The 27,839-nt window shown below is 40.2% G+C and overlaps 1 protein-coding gene across 2 annotated transcripts in view; it reads right to left on the reverse strand.

Annotated features, from left to right (window-relative positions):
* Positions 1 to 27,839, reverse strand: part of SNX6 (sorting nexin 6) — a 59,211-nt gene that overhangs the window by 1,144 nt on the left and 30,228 nt on the right. Inside the window, exons 9-13 of one of the 2 annotated variants that reach the window (XM_038544473.1) lie at positions 16,865 to 16,940; positions 15,251 to 15,290; positions 9,485 to 9,571; positions 1,587 to 1,746; positions 1,422 to 1,507 (exon numbers count right to left, since the gene is read on the reverse strand). In XM_038544473.1, the coding sequence (XP_038400401.1) occupies positions 1,422 to 1,507; positions 1,587 to 1,746; positions 9,485 to 9,571; positions 15,251 to 15,290; positions 16,865 to 16,940 (449 nt within the window). The remainder of the gene's footprint in view (positions 1 to 1,421; positions 1,508 to 1,586; positions 1,747 to 9,484; positions 9,572 to 15,250; positions 15,291 to 16,864; positions 16,941 to 27,839) is intronic. The other variant, XM_038544474.1, reaches the window with a different exon arrangement.

Below are 27,839 nucleotides of genomic sequence, written 5' to 3' on the forward strand. Positions count from 1 at the left end.
ACCTGTTTCACGTACAATATTTTCCACATAACCAGATGCTTCAGTAAATGTCCCTGTACACCAATATGACTGTTTTGGATTACCTGGCATGATCTACTGAGAGAGAGGAGGTGCTCTTTGTGTCCAAGTTAAACTACTGAACATTTTTTTCTTTCTTTTTCTTTTTCTTTTTTTTCTTTTTTTTTTTTTTTTTTTTTAAGATTTATTGACTGGGGCCCCTGGGTGGACAGTGGTTGAGCACCTGCCTTTGGCTCAGGTCGTGGTCCCGGGGTCCTGGGCGAGCGTCCCAGACCAGGAGCCTGCTTCTCCCTCTGCCTATGTCTCTGCCTCTCTATGTCTCTCATGAATAAATACATAAAATCTTTAAAAAAAAAAGTGATTTAGTTTTTTAGCTAATCAAAACACGATACTGGTTTCATCCTAGGTACTAGAGTCTCGCAGAGCTGACCGTTTGGAGAAACTGTAGATATTCTTGTTTGAATTAGGTGCTCTGTAAAATCCCTCTCAATTCTCTCTCTCTCTGGCTCTTTTAAAAATTTTATTTATTTATTCACGAGAGACACAGAGAGAGGCAGGGACACAGGCAGAGGGAGAAGCAGGCTCCCCGTGGGGAGCCCGGTAGAGGACTCGATCCAAGGACCCCGGGATGACGTGACCTGAGCCAAAGGCAGACGCTCGAACACTGAGCCACTCCGGCGCCCACATCCCTCTCAATTCTAAGATTCTCTAGTTTTAAAATCACTATAAGGTTTGGGCCAAACTTTATCCTGTTTTAAAAAGTGGTTATTTGAGAGAGAGAGAGAGAGAGAGAGAGAGAACGAGTGGGAGCGGTAGGAGGAGAGGGAGAAAGGATCTCAAGTGGACTCCATGCTGAGCCTGGAGCCCACAACTCCAAGATCACCACCTGACCCCAAAGCAAGAGTTGGACGCTCACCCAACTGAACCACCCACGTGTCCCCGAAGCTGTATCTTTATAGTAACTACAAGAAAGGGCTTGATGTGAAGGAAACAAACGCTACAGAAAAACCCCAGAAGAAGGATGTTTATTTTCTAAATCAGAATTATTGTGAAGTAGTAAAATAATCTTCAAAAAGTATAATTCCAATTATTATGAATTCTAATTCAGAAATACTTTGTGTATGCCTGTAGGAAGAAGGAAAAGGTCATTAAAGAATTATTATCAATTCCACAATTACTTACTTCCTTCCTTCCTTCCTTCCTTCCTTCCTTCCTTCCTTCCTTCCTTCCTTCCTTCCTTCCTTCCTTCCTCTCTCTCTCTTTCTTCCTTTCTTCTTAAAGTAACCTTTACGCCAAGATGGGGCTCCAACTCAGGAGCCCAATGAGCTGGCCAGGCACCCTGTAACTGACTCATTCCTAAATTAGAAGTCATTTAAATTATTAAGCTTCAATGTGACACTAACCTTTGCATGCTTCAGTTCTAACTCTGCCAGTTCCACTAAGTTTTTTCTGAACGCAGCAACTCTTCTTGTCTTAAAATCTATAAGTTCTGTGAACAAAAGAAATGAGATTAATTTTATAGAATAGCTTGAAGTATACTTCAGGATCAAACGGTAAGCTAACAGTACCTTGTTTTGCAGATTCAGATATTTTTTCAAATTTCTGACAGCATAACTGTTGGGATGTTTCAGCCTGCAGGACATCTTTATTTTTTGCTCTTGCTTTATCCAGTGCTTTATTCGCATTTTCATAATCCACTAGTGACCTGGATCTTCGATAGAGGAGATCCTATAAAACAGAATGCTTCCCAGTAATACACGCTGCATGTTTCTAATAGTTACCCCGCCACCCCATCATCAGCAGAGGGAATACTTCAACTATGGATACCACACATGCCAGTTACTCTTCTAGATGGTTTTTATAACAGCTTTACCGAGAGAAATTCAGCTATGAGGCACCTGGGTGGCTCAGTGGTGGAGCGTCTTCCTTAGGCTCAGGTGGTGATGCTGGGGTCCCGGGATCGAGTCCCGCATCGGGCTCCCTGCATGGAGCCTGCTTCTCCCTCTGCCTATGTCTTTGCCCGCAGCCACCCCCCGACCCCGTGCCCAGTGGAGCCCCGTCTCTCATGAATAAATAAAATTTGAAAATCTTTTTTTTTTAATATATTTATTTATGATAGTCAGAGAGAGAGAGAGAGAGAGAGAGAGACACAGGCAGAGGGAGAAGCAGGCTCCATGCACCGGGAGCCCGACGTGGGATTCGATCCCGGGTCTCCAGGATCGCGCCCTGGGCCAAAGGCAGGCGCCAAACCACTGCGCCACCCAGGGATCCCTGAAAATCTTTTTAAAAATATTTTATTTATTTATTCATGAGAGACACACAGGCAGAGGGACAAGCGGGCTCCATGCGGGGAGCCCGATGCGGGACTCGATCCCGGGACTCCAGGATCACGCCCTGGGCCGAGGGCAGACGCTTAACCGCTCAGCCACCCAGGCGTCTACGTTGTTTTTGAAATTTAAACATTTTATTTATTTGCAGAAGAGAATCCCGCATGAGCGCGGGTGGGGCCGGGAGCGCAGAGGGAGGAGAAACAGACTCTATGAGCAGGGAGCAACAAGTGGGGCTTGATCCCGGGTCTCTGGGATCATGACCCGAGCCCAAGGCAAACGCTTAACCGAATGAGCCACCCAGGCACCCCTCAACAGTTTTTAGTATGCTCGCAGAATTGTACAACCAACACTGCAATCAGTTTTAGAACGATTCTGTAACCCAAAGGGAAAGCAATCCATCAGTAGTCATTCTTCATTTTCCTCTCATACCACCGTCCCCCCCCACCCCACCGCCCCCCACAACCACTAATCTGCTTTCTTAGATTTGCCTATTGTGGACATTTCATTAAAAAAAAAGGGGGGGGAATCCTATAATATGGGGCCTTGTCTGCCTGGCTTTCTTTACTTAGCATAAAGTTTCAAATTCATTCACGTTATTGTGTGAACCAGTACTTCCTCCCTTTTTATTGCTAAATAATATTTCATTATATGGAAATACCACATTGATTTATCCACTTATGAGTTGATAGACATTTGGTTTGTTACCAAGTTTTGCCTATTATGAATAATGCTGTTATGAATATTTGTGCAAGTTTTTGTGTGAACATGTTTTCCTTTCTCTTTCATATCTCATTACTTAGCAGTGGAATTGCTGGGTCATTTGGTAACTCTATGTTGAACCTCTTGAGAAACTGCCAGACTGTTTTCTAAAGCAGCTGTACCATTTTATGGTGCACACTTGCTTGCTTGCTTGCTTGCTTGCTTTTTTATAACATTTTATTTATTCATTTGAGGGGGGGCGGGGAGAGAGAGAGCCAGTGAGCATGAGCGGGGGTGGAGGGGGCAGAGGGAGAGGGAGAAGCAGACTATCCACCGAGCAGAGAGCCCAACACAGGCCTCGATCCCAGGATCCTGAGATGTGCCTTGAGCCTAAGGCAGACGCTTAACCCACTGAGCCAACCAGGCACTCCCCATTTTCTATTTCCGCTGACACTGTATGAGGGTTCTAATTTCTCCGCATCCTTGGCAACCCTTATCTGTCTTTTCGATTAAAGCCACCTAGTGGGTGTGAAGTGGTATCTTGCTGTGGTTTGGTTTTGTTTTTAAAGATTATGTTTGTTAAGCAATCTCTAGAACTGACAATTCCAAGACCAAGAGTCGCATGCTCTACCCATTGACCCAGCAACCCTTGCCGTGGTTTTGACTTGCATTTCCCTGACGAAGAAGCATCTTTTTATGTATTCATTAGTCATTTGTATATTTTCTTTGGAGAGAGGTTGATTCAAGTCCTTTGCCTATTTGTTAACTGGGCTATTTGTCTTTTTATCGAGAAGACTAGTTCTCTACATTCTCTGGATCTCAGCTGCTTATTAGGGACTCGTATGACTTGTAAATATTTTCTCCCAGTCTACGGGTTGTCTCTCCACTTCTCTTCCTAGTGTACTGTGACACACAGATGTTTTTAATTTTAATAAGGTTTGTCCAATTTATTATTTTTTTTCTTTGGTTACTGTGTTCCGGGTGTATCTGAGAAACCAACATCTGTTTTTTTTTTTTTTTTTTTAGAAACCGACATCTAATCAAAGGTCACAAAGATTTACATTTATGTTTTCTTCTAAAAATGTTAAAGTTTTAGCCGTTACAGTTAGGTCTTTGATTAATCTTGAGCAAATTTTTATACACAGTATGAGGAAGGGGCCTAACTTTATTTTCATGTGACTATGCAGCTGACACAGTACTACCATTTGTTGAAAAGTCTATGCTTTCCCCACTAAATTGTCTTAGCACTTTTGTTAAGAATCAATGGACTGGGGAGCCTTGGTGGCTCAGTTGGTCTGCCTTCGGCTTAGGTCATGAACCTGGGGTCCTGCGATTAAGCCCCACATGGGGGGGGTGTGTCCCCTGCTCAGCAGGGGGTCTGCTTTTCCCCCCCTTCCTCTGTTCCTTCCCCAGCTCGAACTCGTGCCTGAGCTCTCTCAAATAAATAAATAAATAAATTTTAAAAATCTTAATAAAAAAAACAATTGACAGCTGTCCTAAAAAAAAAAAAAAAGTTTCTGTCCTTTAAAGAAAAGCAACTGTTTCAGCACACTAGGAATATAAAGTGCTTCCTCGACTGGATAAGGAACATCTACCAAAAAAACCCTATAGCTACCATCACACTGAATGGTGAGAAACTGGAGGCTTGCCCACTAATATCAGTAATAATGCATGTTCCCCCTCATCACTCCTTCACAACATCATACTGGAAGCCCTAGCTAATGTGATAAGGAAATAGGAAGTATGTAGATCGGGAAGGAAGAAATAAAACTGTATTTATTCACAGATAACATGACTTGTTTATGTAGAATTTTGTAAGAGGCAACAAAAAACCCTGAACTAAGGAAGGAGTATGATAAGGTTGTAGAATACAACATTAATACACAAAAATCCATGGTTTTCTTATATACCACCAACGAACAAGTGGAATTTGAAATTAAAAACATGTTTACATTAGCACCCCAGAAATGAAACTCCTAGGAATTAATCTAACAAAATAAATAGAAAGTCAACTTGAGGAAAACTACAAAACTCAAGGGTAGGGGCAGGACCCATGGACAGAAGGAGTTGCATCTTCTGCTGCCTGCTGCCAAAACGACAAAACCCTGATAAAAGAAATCAAGGAAGAGCTAATAAGTAAGCAGAGAGCTATTCCATGATCATGAATATGCAGACTCAACACTGTCAACATCAGTTCTTTCCAACTTGATCTATAGGTTTAACTAATCCCAATCAATATCCCAGCAAATTATTTTGAGGATCTTGGCGAACAGATTCTCAAGTGTAGGGGGGCAAAAGGCAAACAATAATCATCAACATATTGAAGGAGAACAACAAAGTCAGAGGACCGACCTATGTACTTGAAGCCTGACTATACAGCTACCGTCTAGGCAGTGTGGGACTGGTGACAGAACAGACACGTAAGTCAACTGACAGGACGGAGAGCCCAGAACCAGATACAGTTACCTATTTATTCTTTGGCAAAGGAACAAGAGCAATACCATGCAGATAATACAGTCTTCAACAAATGGTGCTGGGCAAGCTGGACATCTGCACACGGAGAAATGAATTTACACACAGACCTTACGCCCTTTACAAAATTAACTCAAAACGGATTATAGCTCTAAATGTAAACCTATAAAAACCCTAAAAGGTGACATAGGAGAACATGTTGGGTTTGGTGAAGGCTTTTTAGATATAATACTAAAGGCATGATGTATGAAAGAAATAATTATAAAGTAAGCTTCGTTAAAATAAAAAACGTCTCCTCTACCAAAGACACTATCAAGAGAATGAGAAGACAAGTCACAGACAGACCAAGAGAAAGTATTTACAAGAGATGTATCTGAGAAAGGACCCCTATCCCAAATATAGAAAACAAAAACAAAAACAAAACAAAACAAAAAAACCATCTTAAATTCAACAGTAGGAAAACAAACAACCCAATTTAAAAATGGGCCAGGGACACATTATTTTATTTATTTTATTTTATTCTTATTTTTAAAGATTTTACTTATTGACTTGAGAGACAGAGAGCAAGCGACAGAGCATGAGCAGGGGAGAGGGGGAGAGGGAGAGGGACAGGGTGAAGCAGAGTCCTTGCTGAGCAGGGAGCCTGATGTGGGGCTCAATCCCAGGACCCCGGGACCATGACCTGAGCCAAAGGCAGATGCTTAACCAACTAAGCCACCCGGGCACCCCTGAGCCGAGCCATTTTTAATTTCTATTTATTTTTCAAGATTCTCAAACTCTCAACTCTGAGATCAAGAGTTACATGCTCCACTGACTGAACCAGCCAGGTGCCCTTATCTTTCTTTTCCCCACTAAAGACCCTTGTTTGTTTGTTTAAGATTTATTTTTTTGAGAGAAATAAGAGTGCATGAGGGGCGATGGCAGAGGGAGAGGGAGAGAGGATCTCAAGCGGACTCCACGTTGAGCTTGGAGCCCGATGCAGGGCTCGATTTCATTATCCCGAGATCATGACCTAAGCTGCAACCAAGAGTTACATGCTTAACTTACTGCACTACCCAGGCGCCCCTAAAGACCCATTTTTATTTTTATTAGTTTTTAAAGATTTTATTTATTCATTTGACAGAGTGAGAGAAAGCACAAGTGGGAGGGAAGAGCAGGCTCCCCAGTGAGCAGAGAGCCCAATGCAGGGCTCGATCCCAGGACTGCAGCACCACATCCCAAGCCAAAGGCAGACACCCAACCAACCGAGTCACCCAGGTGCCCCTAAAGAGAGGGAGAAGCAGACTCCCCACCGAGCAGGGAGCGCGGCGTGGGGCTTGAACTCATGGACCCTGAGATCAAGAGTTGCATGCTCTATCAACCGTGACCTGAGCTGAAGGCAGACAGTCAGCTGACTGAGCCACGCAGGTGCCCCCCTGAGGTGCCTTTTAAATATAGGTCTTGGGATCCCTGGGTGGCGCAGCGGTTTAGCGCCTGCCTTTGGCCCAGGGCACGATCCTGGAGACCAGGGATCGAGTCCCACATCGGGCTCCTGGTGCATGGAGCCTGCTTCTCCCTCTGCCTATGTCTCTGCCTCTCTCTCTCTCTCTGTCTGTGTGTGTGTGTGTGTGTGTGACTATCATAAATTAAAAAAAAAAATGGGTCTTTAGAGTCTCTGCTCAGCATGGAATATGCTTGAGATTTTATTCACTCACTCATGTTCAAGTAGAGCTGACACACAGTATTACATTAGTTTCAGGTGTGCAACAGTGCTCTGACAACTCTGTATGTTACGCTATGCTCACAAGTACAGCTACCATCTGACACCATACAATGCTATCACACTACCATCGATTCCTATACTCTCTCTGCTGTACGTAGTTTTAATTTATTTTTAAGATTTTATTTGTTTATTAATGAGACACACAGAGAGGGGCAGAGACATAGACAGGGAGAAGCAGTCTCCTCGCAGCGACCTGATGCGGGACTCGATCCCTCGCCCGGGATCACACCCTGAGCTGAAGGCAGATGCTCAACTGCTCAGCCACCTAGGCGACCCTGTAGTTTTAATTATTGCAATTAAATTTCAATTATTTCTTGTGGTCACTAAAAAATTTGGATTTACTTTTATTTTTATTTTTAATGATTTTATTTATTAATTCGTGAGAGAAACCGAGAGAGAGGGAGGCAGATGCTTAACTGCTGAGCCACCCTGGCGTCCCTGCATTTACATCTAGTTAATTAATTAATCTTTATTTAAAAGATTTTATTTATTTATTCATGAGACACACACACACACACACAGAGGCAGAGACACAGGCAGAGAGAGAAGTAAGCTCCATGCTGGGACTCGATCCCGGATCTCCGGGATTGTGCCCTGGGCTGAAGGCGCTAAACCGCTGAGCCACCAGGGCTGCCCTGCATTTATTTTTAAAGCCATGTTCTAAAAAGTATGCCTTAGCAACTACGTACTATAATAAAATAATGAATTTAAAGTCCTCAAAGTAAGTAATTCATTTTATCCCTGCCCACCCACGTGAATGGTTTATAATCTGATACGGACAGTATTTTTGCAAGTACCTAAGTCCTCAAAGTTAAAAGAGTTATTCAGGGACACCTGGGTGGCTCAGTGGTTGAGTGTCTGCCTTCAGCTCAGGGCGTGAGCCTCGAGTCCCAGGAACGAGTCTGGGGATCGAGTCTGGCATTGGGCTCCCCACGGGGAGCCTGCTTCTCCCTCTGCCTGTGTGTCTGCCTCTCTCTGTGTTTCTCATGAATAGACACAATCTTAATAAACAAAAGGGTTATTTATACTTTATGGTTATTTAAGTAATCTCTACACTCAACATAGGGATTGAACTCCTGACCCTGAGATCAAGAATCATATGCTCTTCTGACTGAGCCAGCCAGGCACCCCTATAATAATTTTTTTTTTTTTTTTTTTTTTTAATAAGCTCTGTGGAGGCACCTGGTGGCTCACTGGTTTAGCATCTGCCTTTGGCTCAGGGTGTGATCCCGGGGCCCTGGGATGGAATCCTGTAGTAGGCTCCCTGCAGGGAGTCGGCTTCTCCCTCTGCCTGGGTCTCTTTCTCTCATGAATAAATAAATAAATTAAAAAAAAATAAAGTAAGCTCTGTGTTCAATGTGGGGCTTGAACTGAGGGATCCTGAGATCTCTCAAGAGTTGCATGCTCTACCAACTAAGCCAGCCAAGTCCCCAAGGGTTATTTATAATTTGATAAGGAATGAAAAACCGGTATAAAGCACCACTGATCACATGGGAATTTTCTGTACAATATATCGATTCATAAATTAACAATGAGTTTAGAATATCTTTTTTTTTCCCCTAAAGATTTTATTTATTTATTTGTGAGAGAGCACAAGCTGGGGGAGAGGCAGAGGGAGAGGGAGAAGCAGGCTTCCCACTGAGCAGGGAGGGAGCCTGACATGCGGTTTGGTCCAAGGACCCTGGGATCATGAACTGAGCCAAAGGCAGACGCTTAATGGACTGAGCCACCCAGGTGCCCTGAACTTAGAATATCTGGGCCACTACATTTTCAGTGCTTTAAAGATGCTTCTGTGTAACATTGTTTTGATTAGTAAGAGTTTTAATCTTGCACACAGACTTCCAAAGGGAAATGTGACTTGCCTTAAAATAAAACATATCCTGGTTTTATAGCTCTCTCACCTTCAATAGAGGACTTTGGAATCCTTCAGCTATATAGACTGTTATATGGGGGTTTACTTTTTGTTTTGTCGGCATTTTAACTGAATGAATAGACCAAGTTAACAAAAAAGAAAAAGTTCTAGATTATACTATGTGATAAGTTTATAGAGGAGACTCTTAGGTGGGGTTCAGTGACCAACAATTTATAAAAGGAGAACAAAAATTCACACTTGAAAATCAAATTTAAAAGATAATCATTAACAATCTTAAGTCTAACAACCTCTGAGATGGATTTTTGTAAAAATAATGAAGAATCAAATTACCTTAGCAGCTTGAGATTCTCTTAAGTAATATTTTAAAAGGTCGGAAAGCTTGAGGTCCTCATCGGCAGACACTCGTGCTTCTATTTTCTGACAAAGGGGGAAAAGTTAGGCATTTAATTAGCACATGTTCTACAGCCAATGTTTTAACTACTATAAAAAATTTAAAGTAATAAATAACCACAGTATCCATTCTTATTCCACCTAAGGTTCCCTGCCTTCCCCTTTCCGCTAGCCTATTCCTTTTCTTTGTGACTCTGACAAAAAATGATCAGAAAAAAGAATGAGATCAGATAAGATGACTGAAATTACGGAAGGACTCTATATTTGACTCAAGTTCTTGGCTATGACTTTTAATATCTTTCGGTATGACTTATATTTCTCTCTTGTTACACCATTTCAATGATGTGGACACATGATTTTAAAGTGATGAAGGCTGGGACGCCTGGGTGGCTCAGTAGGTTAAACGTCCAACTCTTGATTTCAGCTCAGGTCATGATCTCAGGGTTGTGAGATCAAGCCCGAGTTGGGCTCCATGCTGCGTGTGTAGCCCGCCTAAGATTCTCTCTACCCCTCCCTTTACCACTCCCCCTGCCCTAAAAAAAATAAAGTGATAAAGGCTGACAATGGAAGACTAGGTCATTCAAAGCAACCTTCCTACTGAAAACAACCAGAAACATAGTCAAAACATTAACAAAATGTGCCAGAAGCCATCAAGGAGTGATAAAAAAAATGTGGTTAGTTTGAGTCAGACTGAAATGATGAAACTAGTCAATTTAGTGTGGAGAGACAGACCAAAAAAAAAAAAAAAAAAGTACTGTGTCAATCAAATACAATATAGGGACCTTGTTTGAATCCTAACTCAAACGAATTCCACTGTAAAAAGCCATCCTAGGCAACTGGGATCGTCTACATACTGAATATTTGATGATATTAAAGGGAATCATAGATAATCGCATTGAGTATATTAAAATTAATTCTTTTCTTTTTAAAAATTCTTATATTTTTAAAAAGGAGATATGCACAAAGGGCAGAAGAAATGAATATGGGCCTTTTGGGGAAAAGTACTTTTTAAAAGAGATATTTTATTTACTTATTTTAGAGAGAGAGAGCTTGAGCAGGGGGAGAGGCAGAGAGAGAGAAAATCTTAGGCAGACTCCATATTGAGTGCGGCCCCAGACTCGGGCTCCATCTCAGGACCCTGAGATCATGCCCTGAGCTGAAATCGGGAATCAGATGTTAAATGGCTGAGCTACCCAGTTGCCCCTTTGGGAAAAAGGACTTTAAGCAATGTAGAAAATGTTAACATTCAGGAAATCTGGGTGACACAAATACAGGAATTCTTTGTAATTTTTTATTTTAAAGATTTTATTCATTTGTGTGTGTGTGAGAGAGAGAGAGCACGCGAATACAGGCAGAGGGGAGAAGCAGATTCCCCATGCAGCAGGGAGCCTGACATGGGGCTTGATTCCAGGACCCTGAGATATAATAGGAGCTGAAGGCAGATGCTTTACCACCTGAGCCACCCAGGCTCCCGTCTTTGTACTATTCTTGCAACTTTTCTGTAAGTCTGAAATTACTGTTGCAATAAAGTTATAATTTAAAAACCCTACGCATCCTGCAGAATAACTAAAACAAAAAAGATAGTGCAGCCCAGGTGGCGCAGCGGTTTAGCGCTGCCTGCAGCCCAGGGCGTGATCCTGGAGACCCTGGATCGAGTCCCATGTCAGGCTCTCTGTATGATGCCTGCTTCTCCCACTGCCTGTGTCTCTGCCTCTCTGTCTCTATGAATAAATAAAATCTTAAAAAAACACTTAAAAAAAAAAAACAAAAAAGATAACAAATATTACAAGCCTGTTCAACAACCCAATGCTCACATTTCTTCTGGTGGGAATGTAAATTAGTAGAATCACTTTGGGAAACAGGGAAACGGTTTGGCACTATCTATGAAGGCTTTTCACATAGAGACTCTATGGCTCCTAGTTCTCCTCCTGATTATACACACCCAACAGAAATACATATTTATTTTCAGCTGAAGATATGCAAGAACGGTCTTAGAGGTACTATTTTTTTAAAAAGATTTATTTAGGGATCCCTGGGTGGTGCAGCGGTTTAGCGCCTGCCTTTGGCCCAGGGCGTGATCCTGGAGACCCGGGATTGAATCCCACATCAGGCTCCCAGTGCATGGAGCCTGCTTCTCCCTCTGCCTGTGTCTCTGCCTCTCTCTCTCTGTGTGACTATCATAAATAAATAAAAATTAAAAAAAAAAAAAGATTTATTTATTTTTCATGAGACACACATACACACACACACACACACACAGAGGCAGAGACACAGGGAGAGGGAGAAGCAGGCTCCCCACGTGGAGCCCGATTGGGAACTTGATCCTAGATCCCAGGGATCACGCCCTGAGCCAAAGGCAGAGGCTCAACTGCTGAGCCACCCAGGCGTCCCAGAAGTACTATTTGTAAACAGCCACAAACTAGAAACTATCCAAAATGCCTACCAACAGTAAAACAGAAGAATAAATTTACATATCTTTTTGCAAAGGAAAGCTACATAGGAAGAATGAAGGAACTATATACACATGCAACAACATTGACGAATCTTATATAGGTAATGCTGAGTAAATGAAACCAGACATAAAAGAATGTATACCAGATAAAATACTTATATAAGATAGTGGTTACCCTTGCAGGAGGTGCTGACTCAGAAAGCAGCTCAAGAGGGGCAAGGCATCTGAGTTGCTGGTAAATATTCTATTTTTTCATCTGAGTATTCATGATATGGGTGTGCTGAATTTGTAAAATTTCACTGAGTTGTGTACTAGTACTACTTTTTTTTTTTTTTTAAGATTTTATTTTTCATGAGAAACACACAGAGAGAGGCAGAGACATAGACAGAGGGAGAAGCAGGCTCCTCACAGGGAGCCCGATGCGGTACTCAATCCCCAAACCTAGGATCACGCCCTGAACCCAAGGCAGATCTCAACTGCTGAGCCACTGAGGCGTCCCGAGTTGTATACTTCTGATGTGTATAACATACTTCAATAAAAAGAAAAAACCTTGAAGCTTAAGTTTAAATTCCTTTATTTTTATTTTTTATGAAACATTCCTTTATAATAGAGAAATAAACTTATTAAACTTCTTAATCTAACAGATAAATGCACAGACACAAAGTATATTCAAAACTGACTTAGGGGATCCCTGGGTGGCGCAGCGGTTTAGTGCCTGCCTTTGGCCCAGGGCGCGATCCTGGAGACCCAGGATCGAATCCCACGTCGGGCTTCCGGTGCATGGAGCCTGCTTCTCCCTCTGCCTATGTCTCTGCCTCTCTCTCTCTCTCTCTGTGACTATCATAAATAAAGAAATAAATAAATAAAAATTAAAAAAAAAAACTGACTTAGATAAATCTAGGTAACATGTTAGATGGATGTTGTGTGCTTTAAATATGGTTCCTCTCCTTCCATTAAGATATGGGGTATATCTCCTTGAATCTGGGCCCTAAGATTGACCAATAAAGAAGTGATGCTGTCCCAGTTTCTAGGCCTTAATGAAACTAGCAATTTCTGCTTCCCATCTTTTGGGATGCTTGCTTTTGGAACCTACCCACCATATCGTGGGGAAACCTAAGCAGCAGTGTGGAAAGGCAACATGCAAATGTTATAGCTAAGAGCCCTGGCTGAAGTCTCAGCTGATGGCCAGTATCACCTTCAACATCGGAGTAAAAGAGTCTTCAGAGGATCCCAGGCCCTGGCCTTCATATGTTCCCTGTTGAGGCCCCAAATATCATGCAGCAGAGGCAAGCCATCTTTGTTCTGTCTTTTCTGAATTCTTGACCCAAAGAACTCATTAGCATAATAAAATGTTTTAAGCTACTGATTTTAGGATGGTTTGTTACACAGCAAATAAGACCACCACAAAAACACTAAAAAAGAAATGAAGATTGTGGTGGGTATGGCAATGTGCCACCTAGATATCCTTCAAGAGAAACTGCTTGCTGCAAGGAGCATAGATGGTTCAGAGTCCCAACCGCAATCTCTCTAGATTCAGAACAATATTCATTCCAAGGTTATGATGCATCCTCCCCTACCCACCTCAGCTGCAACCATGACAGAGCACAGGGGCAGTAATGCCAGCCCATTCTTGACTGATGCAGTACTCCTTGTAATGATCAACTCTGGCTGACTTGGACAAAACTTTCTTGGGACTACGCTACAGTTTGAAACTCTTCCTACCCAGTCCCCTCTTCCTCTGCTCTTTCCTTTCACAATATAGACCTGCACTATGGTCTGAAGGCTCTTCCTATCTATCCTGCTCCTTCCTCTTTGTTATTCTCAAGAAGTCTCTTGCACATCTAATTCCATTTGGTATCTGCTTGCACATCTACTGACACACAAAGCTATTTTGTGATAAATCCCTGTTCTTTTGATGTAAACGCATAGAAAAACAACTATATCTTCCCAGAAAATGCTCACTGGTACAAATACCAAAAGCAGAATAATGGACCCCAGTATAACAACATTTATGTATTTAACGACTCTTTCCTTTGTGAGAAAAGATCTTTCCTTTCCTTGTCTTCACCACACATTACTCAACTGACAAAGTCATGCTGAAATCTGATTTATACAATGGACTGGCCACCTCCACCTTAGTTTAGTATGCTTAAACATTTTCATTATTCCATCAACTTTATCAAAAGTGTTTAAATATTACTGTGTCTAAGACTGATCCCTGAAAAAATATGTCAACATTAAATTATTATTACTATGAATTAAACTTTTCTGCAGTTGTGTATTTGTCTTGTATTGGTACAACTCATTCTTATTTCTTAAAAGATTTTATTTAGGGCAGCCCGGGTGGCTCAGTGGTTTAGCGCCACCTTCAGCCCAGGGCGTGATCCTGGAGATCTGGGATCGAGTCCCACGTCAGGCTCCCTGCATGGAGCCTGTTTCTCCCTCTGCCTGTGTCTCTGCCTCCCTCTCTCTCTGTCATGAATAAATAAAATCTTAAAAAAAAAAAAAGATTTTATTTATTTGAGAGAGAGAGCGAGAGCATGAGAGGCAGAAGAGGAAGCAGGCTTCCTGCTGAGTCCAAAGCTACAAGGAGCTGGATCCTGAGACTCTAGGATTGTGACCTGAGTTGAAGGCAGATGCTTAACTGACTGAGCCACCCAGGTGCCCCAATACAACTCAATTTTCAAAAAAGATTTATTTATTTATTTATGAGAGAGAGAGAGAGAGAGAGAGAGAGAACGAGTGGGGTGAGGGGCAGAGGAAGAAGTAGACTCCCACCGAGTAGGGAGCCTGATGCAGAACTTGATACTGGAACTCTGGGATCATGACCTAAGCTGAAGGCAGACACTCAACCGACTGAGCCATCCAGGCATCCAATACAACTCATTTTTAAACCAGTGTCATGGGGAATCAAAAGCAGTATCATCTGGGTAAAATTAAAATGAATCTAAGACTTTCTTCTAGCTTACAAAGCCCCAGGAAAAGATCATTCTTCTTAAAACTAAACACAGTTATAAAATGAACATGTTCTCTGATCCAGGATATGAATTTTTATACAAATACCAAAGGCCATAACAAAAAAAGAAATTTCCTGAAAAAAAAAAAAGTCAAATTTTCAAATCTAAATCTGTCTCTTCATCCTTCTGAGGTATATCGCTCATCTTTCTCAATAAAGTTAAACGCAACCACAACAGGTTACACACATGACTGTATGCAAAGATTTAGACTCTCAAAGGTTAACTGATAGTACTTACTCTTGTTTTATCAAACAGTTCTGAAACTTTGAGAAAAAACCTGGAAGGGAAAAATATTTCATCAGAAGTCACCTTTGAAATGATTTTTCATTTCAAATGTTCAGAGCAATATGCCTCTAAAACCGTATTAATAATGAACTTTCTTATTTCATTATAGTATTATTTGATGATCTTGTTTACTGCAGACTTCATTTTAGTTCACCATCTCTGTACTTCCACCTATGGGAAAATCTTCTCATTTCAGGCAACAGTCTAAACCATTTATTTATTTATTTAATATACATTTTTAAAGTAATCTCTACACCCAGCATGGGGCTCAAACTCACAACCTCGAGATCAAGAGTCACAGGATCCCCGGACTGAGCCAGCCAGGTACCCCTAAGCCATGCATTAAAATTTTTAAAAATGTTTCTTATATTCTTCAGAAGTATGCCACATAATACTAAAGCCTGTATCTTCAAAATTACTACAGAAGTAGAGAACAATCAGATCCAAAGAGGCTGATGTTCACTTTTAACTAAATAGCCTATCTCTCAAAGGCTGACACCAACTAAAAAATGTCCCAATGTAGAACTATTAAGAGGGTATTCTGTAAATTAATACATAATTTACTGGTGACTGGATTAGGGCAAGTACTACTGAAAGTTAAAATACTATTTTATTAACTTTGTTTTACTAAAAAGAACTTGCTCTGACAGGTTTATGTCCAATAACTCATGGCAAGGTTAACTTTTTCCTCTTATCAAAGACTTAAGAACTAACTCTTTGGGAAGGTAGCATGTTAATCAATGTAAGCTACATATAGAATCTTGTTTTGCTGAAAAACTTGGATCTTACATATCTGCTAAGACAGGATATACCAGAAAAAAGTTCAAGGATGTGGTTTAGAAAAAGGCATAAACTATGAGAATAGTTTTGCTACTTAAAATTGAAAAAAAAAAACGGTTTGGATTATTTTTCAGTGAAGAGTTGGGTTTAAACAATATTATAGGAACTAAAATTAACTGGTTAGATTAATGTGAAAAACTAGTATAAAATAAATAAAGGACAGCTGTGTAAGCAAATATCCAAAGAGTGTTTCTATACTAACATGTGTAATACCTTCCCATCAGGTTACTCTAGGACTGCCCTAAGATTCATTAAACTTATTTATTTATTTTTTCATTAAACTTATAAACTAGAATAACCAGCCTCTTTAAAAAGTATAAACTGACAGCATATTTTACTTTAAAAGTCAATTTGGCCTCCAAAAAAATACATACATATATATCCTGTATATTCCAATTCTAAAACATTTATTTATAATAAACTTCAAAACCTAAGAACATTTTGATATGAATTCTCTTCCTATTCCTTATACACATGTATCAGCAAATTTTCATCAAATAAAACTTTGTAAATGTTAAAATTACATATATTACAGTCAATTTTTACTTTTCAGATTTAAAATAAAAGAAATGGTAGAGAAAAAAAATGACACTGATCCAAGTTTATAAGAAGCTCCTTATTACTGATGTATTTTGAAGAAGATATTCTAAATGCCTCTTGGGTCAAATGTTGTGTGCCCAGGCTGCCAACAAAATTTTTACTTAATTTTTAAATCAAAATCCTTACTTGCATATATCTGTAGAATCCTGAGTTCCTAAAGCATATAATGAAGAACCAATTCTATTGTAATCATCTGCAGCACCTATGGAAAAAAATTTTTAGACTGATTTATTCGATGATTCAAAAATACTTACTGAGCACCTACCTGCCAAAAAATGTGTATGTAGTATGAGATACCTCAAGTCTGGTGAAGGAAATGACAATAGCTATAATAAAATTTGATGAGATTTATTTATTTATTTATTTATTTATTTATTTATTTATTTATTTATGAATGATAGTCACAGAGAGAGAGAGAGAGAGAGAGGCAGAGACACAGGCAGAGGGAGAAGCAGGCTCCATGCACCAGGAGCCCGATGTGGGACTCGATCCCGGGTCTCCAGGATCGCGCCCTGGGCCAAAGGCAGGCACCAAACCGCTGCGCCACCCAGGGATCCCGAGTATTATTTATTTTTATTAAAGATTTTTATTTATTCATTTGACAGAGAGAGTGAGTACAAGCAAGGGGAGAAGGAGGTAGAGGGAGAGGGAGAAGCAGGTTCCTTACTGAGCAGGGAGCCCGATGTGGTGCTTGATTCCAGGACCCTGGGATCATGACCTGAGCTGAAGGCAGACTAAGCCACCCAGGTGCCCCAGATGAATATTATATTGGAAGTAGGAACAAACTACTTTGGGAGCAGGGGAAACAGATTCCACCTGAGTAAGTTAGGGAAAGATTTATAGACATAATTGAGTGAGTCAGAACTTATAGGAGAAGCAAATCTTTGCAGGCAAAAGGGAGGGGGAGAGCATGGACAAAGGCCAATGAGATATAAAAGAGCACAGTATATTTAGACAGCCTTCTAAGAAGAAGGCACTAGAGGGTACAAAGGGGAAAGGATAGAGTTGAAGATGGAAAAATAGGGATGCCTGGGTGGCTCGGCGGTTGAGCGTCTGCCTTTGGCTCAGGGCATGTTTCTGGGGTCCTGGTATCAAGTCCCACGTCGGGCTCCCTGCATGGAGCCTGCTTCTCCCTGTGCCTGTATCTCTGCCTCTCATGAATGAATAAATAAAATCTTAAAAAAAAAATAAAGAAGATGGAAAAATAAACGAATGGTCTTAGGGGGAGGAAAACGGGTTTTTGTAAGACATGATAAAGTTTGGATTTGATCTTATAGGAATGGGTGTCATTAAACATTTAAAAACGGTAGTGGTAAAATCAACTTGTTAAGGATTTTAGATAAAAAATTCTGCCGTCTGGAATAAAGTCTAGAAATGGAGGGACACAGAAGGCAACTGGGAATGTGTTGTGTCAGACACTGATGGTCAGGATCAAGATAGCAAAAACAGTGACAGCAGAGAGACACAACAAATATAATAGGTAGGATTTACAAACAGGAAACCTGAGGTAGGAAGGAAAATTATGGAGCTTGAAAAGCTAGATGAATGGTGGCAGCACCATTATCCTTGGGTACTAGGAAACAAAGTATTCAACTTCAGCACAATACTTTTCCTAGAGCTCACCCCAGAGGACAACTTGTTGAGAAAACAGCACTCTTTTCAGAAAAAGGATAGGATAGTTCAATGGTTAAGAGCATGGACCTGGAACAAAACTGTTTAGGGTTCAATTCCAATTTACCGCAGTTCAATCCCAATCTACGCAACCTTGAGCTTTTCACTTAACCTGCATATGCCTCACTTTCCTCATCTGGAAATGGGGATAATGGTACCAGGTCCATGTAATTACTTGGACTAAATGAGTTAATAAATGTTACTATATACCTGGCACATAGCAAGTATAGTGTTATACAAATGTTTGCTTTTTTTTTTTTTTTAAGATTTTATTCATTTATTTATTCATGAGAGACAGAGAGAGAAAGAGAGGTAGACATAGGCAGAGGAAGAAGCAGGCTCCATGCAGGAAGCCCAATGTGGGACTCGATCCCGGGACTCTGGGATCACGCCCTGATCCAAAGGCAGAAGCTCAACTGCTGAGCCACCCAGGCGTCCCAATGTTTGCTATTATTAATGAAATCTGAGACATGCCTACTTTGTATGGAAATTTCCATTTATGCCAGTAGTATCTATACAGGATTTTAATGTGTTTATTCTCTAACAAAACAGTAATCTTATGCTATACAAAGTTATATTCAACAAATAAAGCTGAAATTTGGTGACTCTATTTACTTTTTTTAATTATTCAAAAACAGATCTATCTTGATATTTTTCAAAGAAAAAAAAATTTAAAGTAGGCGCCATACCCAAAACAGGGCTCAAACTCACAACCCTGAGATCAAGAGTTTCATGCTCTACCCAAGTAAGCCAGCCAGTGCCCCAATAAAGAAACTGAATACAAACTTCAGATCTGATTGGTAAACTGTATATGCAAGACTGTCACTATAATCCTAAAAGTTTAAGTTAAAAAAAAAAAACAATACTTAAAAATCTCACAAAGGGTGAAAATTAATAAGACAGTAAACAACAAATGTTGGAGAGGATGTGGAGAAAGGGGAATCTTCTTGCACTGTTGGTGGGAATGTGAACTGGTACAGCCACCCTGGAAAACTGTGTGGAGGTTCCTCAAAGAGTTAAAAATAGAACTGACCTACAACCAGCAATTGCACTGCTGGGGATTTATCCCAAAGATACAGAGGCAGTGAAAGGGCAGGACATCTGCACTCCAATGTTTACAGCAGCAATGTCTACAATAGCCATACTATGGAAGGAGCCTCAGTGTCCATTGAAAGATGAATGGATAAAGAAGATGTGGTGTACGTATACAATGGAATATTACTCAGCCATTAGAAACGACAAATACCCACCATTTGCTTCAATGTGGATGCAACTGGAGGGTATTATGCTGAGTGAAGTAAGTCAATCGGAGGAAGACAAACATTATATGGTCTCATTCATTTGGGGAATATAAAAAATAGTGAAAGGGAATAAAGGGGATACGAGAGAAAATGAGTGGGAAATATCAGTGAGGGTGAAAGAACATGAGAGACTCCTAACTCTGGGAAAGGAACAAGGGGTGGTGGAAAGGGAGGTGGGCAGAGGGTTGGGTTGACTGGGTGACGGGCACAGGGGGGCACTTGATGGGATGAGCACTGGGTGTTATGCTATATGTTGGCAAATTGAACTCCAATAAAAATTATACAAAAAAAGTATGCTAATAACCAGACTACCTAATAAATAGCCTAACAATATTTGCTAAAAAAAAAAAAAAAAATCTCACAAAGGTTGGTTGAGGCAGCAATCAAAAATGATTTGTGTTTCACATCAAATACATTCATATTTTATACTTAAACTGACCCTGAAATTATTTTTTAAAGCAAGAAATTAAAAAAAAATAATAAAGCAAGAAATTCCTGGATCCTAATGCTATCTGGCTCTGGCCCTAGTACTATATACCCTCTTTAGCTGTTACAGCACGTGATTACAGAAAATAAGCAAACTGCCCTGATTTTATACATCACAGTGATGCTGAAGGCTTAATTTTTCATAGTTCAGATAGCAAGTTCATGCATCATAAAGAAATAAATTACTTTATAACTTTGTAAAATTGTGTGTAATGTACTTGTATGTAGTAATTATAATTTTCTAAATAGGTTCATAATAGTCTTTCTTAAAAGCATTGTTCCATTTGGCCAAATAAATAAAGAAGAATTACTAATATTTTCTTCAGTTTCTTAACAGATGATTCTCCACCTTTACAGTTCTCTATGTTTCCATGACATGAATACACACCTCTATTACAGGACTGATTACTATATACTGTAGTTTTTTGCTTATCATGTTTATTTCACCTGCAAAACTGGTGAGCAGTTAAAAAACTGGTTATTTTTAAGATTTTATTTATTTGAGCGAAAGAGAATGAGCAGGGGAAGGTGCAGAGGGAGCAGACTCTTCACCAAGCAGGGAGCCTGACACAAGGCTTGATCCCAGGATCCCGGGATTATGACCTGAGCTGAAAGCAGATGCTTAACTGACTGAGCTACCCAGGTGCCCCTTTCACCTGCAAAATTATTATTTAATTCAAATTCAATTACTTAACAAATAGTATATTATTAGTTTCAGAGTAGAGTTCAGTGCTTCATCAGTTTTATTTAATAGCCAGTGCTCATTACATTATATGCCCTCCTTAATGTCCATCACACAATTAACCCCATCCTCCACCCCTCTCCCCTCTAGCAACCCTCAGCTTGTTTCCTATGATTGAAGAGTCTCTTATGGTTTGTCTCCCTCTCTGATTTAGTCTTACTTTTCCCCTTCTCCCCATGATCCTGTTTTCTTTTATTTTTTTTTGTTTTCTTAAATTCCACACGTGAGATCATATAATTGCCTTTCTCTGACTGACTTATTTTGCTTAGAATACGCTCTAGTTATATCCACATCATTGCAAATGGCAAGATTTCATTTTTTGAAGGCTCAGTTCCATTGTATATGTTACCACACTTTTTTTTTTCTTTTTTTAAGATCTTATTTATTCAGAGACACAGAGAGAGAGGCAGAGACACAGGCAGAGGGAGAAGCAGGCTCCCCATGGGGAGCCCGATGTGGGACTCAATCCAGAAACTCCAGGATTACAACCTGAGCTGAAGGCAGAAGCTCAACCGCTGAGCCACCTAGGCACCCAATTACCACACCTTCTTAATCCATTTATCTGTCAATGGACATCTGGGCTCATTCCATAGTTTGGCTATTGTGGGCACTGCTGCTATAAACATTGGGGTGCATGTGCCCCTCCGGATCACTACATTTGTATTCTTTGGGTAAATACTTAGTAGCGCAACTGCTGGGTCATTTGGTACCTCTATTTTCAATTTTTTGAGGACCCTCCACATAGTGTGTTACTGACTGCACCAGTTAGCATTCCCACCAACAGTGTAAGACGGTTCCCCTTTCTCAGCATCCTCACCAACATCTGTTGTTTCCTGTCTTGTTAATTTTAGCCATTCTGACCTCAATGCAAAATTATTAACTCCTTAAGGGCAAAGACTGTATTTTCTTCATCTTGAAATTTGAGATATGCCAAAGTTTATGAGCTAAATAACTTTAAAGAAATTTTAAATAATCAAATCTAAACTTGAGAATATTCCTAATTATTACAACTTACATTGTATATACCATTTCATATTTAGAAAGTTTTTCTTTCTTGAGAGGGTACAGAGGAGGCCTGTGGGCTTGGGCCTGGTCCAGCTGCTACAGTGTGGAGTTCTCCAGGAAGGTAAAGAGGATACAGCTGGAACCCTGCAGGGTACTCAGTGTGACTGGGTGTGTAGGGGAGAAAGTGCAGGTCTTGATGGAGGGACATGGAGATGATGGGCTGGGACAAAGTAGCTCTTAAGAGAGGAGTAAAAGTATGAGATATTTTATCCTTAATGTCATTTTATTTTTTTTATTATTATTTAAATTATTTATTTATTTATTTATTTGAGAAAGAGAGAGAGAGAGAGCGAGAGAGCATGAGTGGGAGGTGGGGTAGAGGGGGAGAGAGAGATGCAGACTCCCCACTGAACAGGGAGTCTGCTATAGGGCTTGATCCCAGGACCCTGGGATCATGACCTGAGCTGAAGGTTTAATGCAGTGAGCCACCCAGGCGCTCCCCCTTAAACAAGGAAACCAACATAAGACCAATTATATGACTTGTCCAAGGCTCTAAGAGCAAATCAGTAATGAATCTAGGAAGGAATTCAAGCTTCCCACACCTTTATAGTTCTTGATAACTGAACATGCAAGTATACATAACTAATTTATTAAAAGAAATCTGCAAAGTGCAAAGATATAAAAAAAACTCTGGGTGGCTCAATTGGTTAAGTGTCTGACTCTTGATTTTGGCTTGCGTCTTGATCCCGGGTTGTGAGATCAAGCCCTGTGACTGGCTCTGCACTGGGCAAGGAACTTGCTTAAGATTCTCTCTTTCCTAGAGATGCCTGGGTGGCTCAGCGGTTGAGCATCTGTCTTTGGCTAGGGGCATGATCTCTGGGTCCCGGGATCAAGTTCCACAATGGGCTCCCAGCATGGAGCCTGCTTCTCCCTGTCTGTGTCTCTGCCTCTCTCTCTGTGTCTTTCACGAATAAATAAATAAAATCCCTAAAAAAAAAAAAAAAAAAAAAAAAAAAAAAAGGACTATCTTTTTCCCTTCCCCTTGCCCCTCCCCTTCTAAGATAGATAAATCTTTAAAATACTAATAAATCTTAATCCTCCCAAAAAATGACACAAGAACAAAAGTTACCAAGCCAGAGGCTTTATTTCCTCTTTTCTGTGATAGCATGTAACAATACTCCAAAATGGAGGTTCTTACTTCTAGGTACCAACTGAATTGTCTCTGCATCAGAGGTTCTGAAACTTATATAGGGACGCCTGGGTGGCTCAGCAGTTGAGCGTCTATCTTCGGCTCAGCGTGTGATCCCGGGATCCAGGATCGAGTCCCACATCGGGCTCCTTGAAGGGAGCCTGCTTCTTCCTCTGCCTATGTTTTTGCCTCTCTCTCTCTCTGTGTCTCTCATGAATAAATAAATAAAATCTCTTAGGGAGAGGGAGAAGCAGGCTCCATGCAAGGGGCCCAATGTGGGACTTGATCCTCAGACTGGGATCATGCCCTGAGCTGAAGGCAGACACTCAACCGCTGAGCCACCCAGGTGTCCCTACGAGTAATAGTTTAATAGTTGCATTGGGTAATCTAAAACCATTATCAATGAACTTTTGAACTCTATTACATTTATTATTTTTATTTATTTTTAATTTTTATTTTTTAAAAGTTTTATTTATTGGAGAAAGTGTGAGAGAGTGCACAAGCAGGGGGAAGGGGCAGGAGAGGGAGAAGCAGGTTCCCTGCTGAGCAGGGAGATTGATGCAGGGCTCTATCCCAGGACACTGGGATCATGACCAGAGCTGATGGCAGATGCTTAAATGACTGAGCCACCCAGGGGTATGTATGTATGTATGTATGTATGTATGTATGTATCTATTTAAAAGATTTTATTCATTTATTCATGAGACACACACATAGAGAGAGAGAGAGAGAGAGACACACACACAGGGACACAGGCAGAGGGAGAAGCAGGCTCCATGCAAGGAGCCTGATGTGGAACTGGATCCCCGGACTCCAGGATCACGCCCTGGGCCAAAGGTAGGCGCCAAACCGCTGAGCCACCCAGGTATCCCCTATCCCTATTTATTTTTTAAAAGATTTCATTTATTTATCTGACAGAGGACATGGCGGGGGGGGGGGGGGTGAGGGCGGAGAGGAGGTCAGAGGGAGAGCCCAATAAGGCTCCATCCCAGGACCCTGAGATTATGACCTGAGCTGAAATCAAGAGTTGGCCACTTAAGCCACCCAGGTGCCCCTGAACTTTACTACATTTAAACTCCTTTGGTATAAGTAATATTTATCCTAAGAACATAAGGTTGGTTTAACATTTGAAAATCAATCAATACAATTAACCATACTGGGGATCCCTGGGTGGCGCAGCGGTTTGGCGCCTGCCTTTGGCCCAGGGAGCGATCCTGGAGACCCGGGATCAAATCCCATATCAGGCTCCCAGTGCATGGAGCCTGCTTCTCCCTCTGCCTGTGTCTCTGCCTCTCTCTCTCTCTCTGTGTGACCATCATAAATAAATAAAAAAATTAAAAAAAAAAAAAAAAACAATTAACCATACTGTAGACTAAAAAGGAAAAATGGTATGATTATCTCAACACTGTAGTTGCAAAAAGAGCGTATGATAAAAATCCAACATTTATTCCTAACTTAAAACAAAACAAAGCAAAACAAAACAAAAACCCTCTCAGAAAACTAGTAATTTCTGGGATCCCTGGGTGGTGCAGCGGTTTAGAGCCTGCCTTTGGCCCAGGGCGCGATCCTGGAGACCCGGGATCGAATCCCACGTCGGGCTCCCGGTGCATGGAGCCTGCTTCTCTCTCTGCCTATGTCTCCGCCTCTCTCTCTCTCTCTCAATGTGTGACTATCATAAATAAATAAAAATTAAAAAAAAAAAAAAACTAGTAATTTCTAAGAGAATTTTCTCAATTTGATAAAAAGCATCCAGGAAAAACCTATACCAAACACTGCAATTAATGGTTTAAGAATGAATACCATCCTTATAAGATAAGAAACAAGGCAAAGATGCTTGCTCTTACCACTTCCGTCCACACTGTACTGGAGCTACAGGTACAGCTTTAGTACAATGGGGCAAAGAAAAGAAATAAGTGGAATTTAAATGGGAAAGAAGTATGATTTTTAAAAAAGATTTTATTTATTTATTCATGAGAGACAGAGAGAGAGAGGCAGAGACACAGGCAGAGGGAGAAGCAGGCTCCATGCAGGAAGCCCGATGTGGGACTCAATCCAAAGACCCCAGGATCACGCCCTGAACCAAAGGCAGGCGCTTAACTGCTGAACCAACCAGGAGTCCCTATAATTGTTTTTATTAGCAGATAATCATCTATGCAGAAAATCCTAAGGAATCTACAAAATAGGAATCTACTGGAACCAATTAGTGAGTTAATTTAGTAAGACTGCAAGATTTAAGATCAATATAGAAAATACATTTCATTTCTACATATTAGAAAAGAACAACTGGAAATCGAAATGTAAAAATTATATCATCTACAACAGCATCAAAAAATAACTAGGGCCCAATCTAACTAAAAGTGTATAAGATCTGTACAATGAAAGCTATAAAACATCGCTGAGAGAATTTAAGGAAGACCTAAGTGGAAAAATAAACTATATTAATGTATCAGAAGACTCAATATTGTTAAGATGTCAATCCTCCCCAAATCGAACTACTGATTCTACACAATCCAGATCAAAATCCCAGACACTGGGCACCTGGGTGGCTCAGTGGTTGAACATCTGCCTTTGGCTCAGGTTGTGATCCCAGGGTCCTGGGATCCAGTCACACATTAGCCTCCCTGCAGGAGCCTGCTTCTCCCTCTGCCTATGTCTCTGCCTCTCTCTGTGTCTCATGAATAAATAAATGACATCTTAAAAAAAAAAAATTCCCAGACATCATTTTTGTAGAAAGTGACACGTTGATTCTAAAATTCACATTTTAATGTAAATGTGAAAATGTAAAGAGCCTAGAGAGGCCAAAACAACTTTGCTAAAGAAGAATAAAGCTAGAGGACTTATATAAGAAAAGATGTTCAACATCGATAGTCACTAGGAAAATGCAAATTAAAACCACAATGATACACCATTACTGACCTAGAATGGCTAAAATGAAAAACAGTGAGTATCCTTCCTGGAAGATGTGGAGCAACTGAAACTCTCATGCATGGCTGGTAGGAATATACAATGGTACAATCATTTCATTCTGGGAAAAAAGTTTGGCAATTTTTTCAAAAGTTAATTATACACTTATCACTTGACCCAGCCACTCTACTTTTAGGTATTACCCAAAGAAATGAAAGCACAAGTCCATACAAAGACTTACATATAAACGGTTCATGTCAGCTTTATTTGTAACAGTCTAAAGCTAACAATGATCCAAATGTCCACCAACAGCTGAATGGATAAACAATGTGGTATATCCATACAATAGAATAATACTCAGCAATAAAAATGAATGACCTTTTGATACACACAACATGAATGAATCTCAAAATAACTTTGTTGAACTTTTTTTTTAAAGATTTTATTTATTTGTTTGACAGAGGGAAAGAGAGTGAACGCGCGAGAGCACAAGCAAGGGGAATGGGAGAGGAAGTAGAGTCCCTACTAAGCAGGGAGCCAGATGTTGGGCTTGATCCTAGGACACTGGGATCATGATCTGAGCTGAAGGCAGACATTTAAACCCATGGAGCCACCTAAGCGCTCTAATTTTGTTGAATTTCAAAGCCAAATAATAAAGAGTACGTATAATATGATTCCATTTTTATAAAATTCTAGAAAATGCAAACTAATCTATAGAAATAGAAAGCCCATCAGTGGTTGCCTGGATACAGGCAAAATGGAGGGAATGCAAAGGGATATATGGAAACTTTTGGTGGTGATGGATATGTTCACTACCTTGATCATAGTGATTTTACACATATGCCAAAACTTATCAAATTGTATACTTTGAACACTGCAGCTTACCAATATCAATTTATACCTCAATAAGGCTGCTAAAAAAAACCATTAGTCTATTTTAAACTTTGAATCAATCTTTTACATACATGATTTTGCAAATCTTCCAAATGTTGACACACTTCATTATACATAAATAATATCAAAATACCACATTCATATATTATCATCAATCTCTTCAGACAAGTCTTTAATTGTTGGGAAGCAAGTTCATGAGGATAGATAAAAGTTTTCCAAAATTCTAATTACTGCTGGAAAGCTGGACTTTTCTCATTGCCAACAAATACTGTCAGCTGTTTTCCTTAAAAACTGACAGGTTCACTTCATTTTTAAAGAAAATGTCTACCAAATAGTCAAATCTGAATCATAGTTTGTCAGTTGTTCTCTCAAGTTCTCTCAAAAAAAAAAAAAAAAGGGCAGCTAATTCAGCTGCACCTTAATCACTAAAATGCTTTTCTAAAGAGAACAATCATACTTTAGTATGCAAAGTGCTTTTTGTATACCTCCTATTTTATCATTCAGTATACAAAAAAGTGAACTCAAGGGAAGTAATTTATTACAATTAATAATTTTTACTGCTTTATCACTGACATTCTTTTTAATTTTTATTTTATTTATTTTTAAAAAAGATTTATTTATTTATTTATTTATTTATTTATTTATTTATTTATTTATTTATTTATGAGAGAGAGAGAGAGAGAGAAGCAGAGACACAGGAGGAGGGAGAAGCAGGCTCCATGCTGGAGTCTGACGTGGGACTCGATCCCAGGACTCCAGGATCGTGCCCTCGGCCAAAGGCAGGTAGGTGCTAAACCGCTGAGCCACCCAGGGATCCCCATGACATTCTTTTTTTTTTTTTTAAAGATTTATTTATTTATTTATGAGAGAGAGAGAGAGAGAGAGAGAGAGGCAGAGACACAGGAGGAG

This window comes from Canis lupus, chromosome 8, assembly GCF_011100685.1.
Source record: "Canis lupus familiaris isolate Mischka breed German Shepherd chromosome 8, alternate assembly UU_Cfam_GSD_1.0, whole genome shotgun sequence".
NCBI lineage: Eukaryota > Metazoa > Chordata > Mammalia > Carnivora > Canidae > Canis > Canis lupus.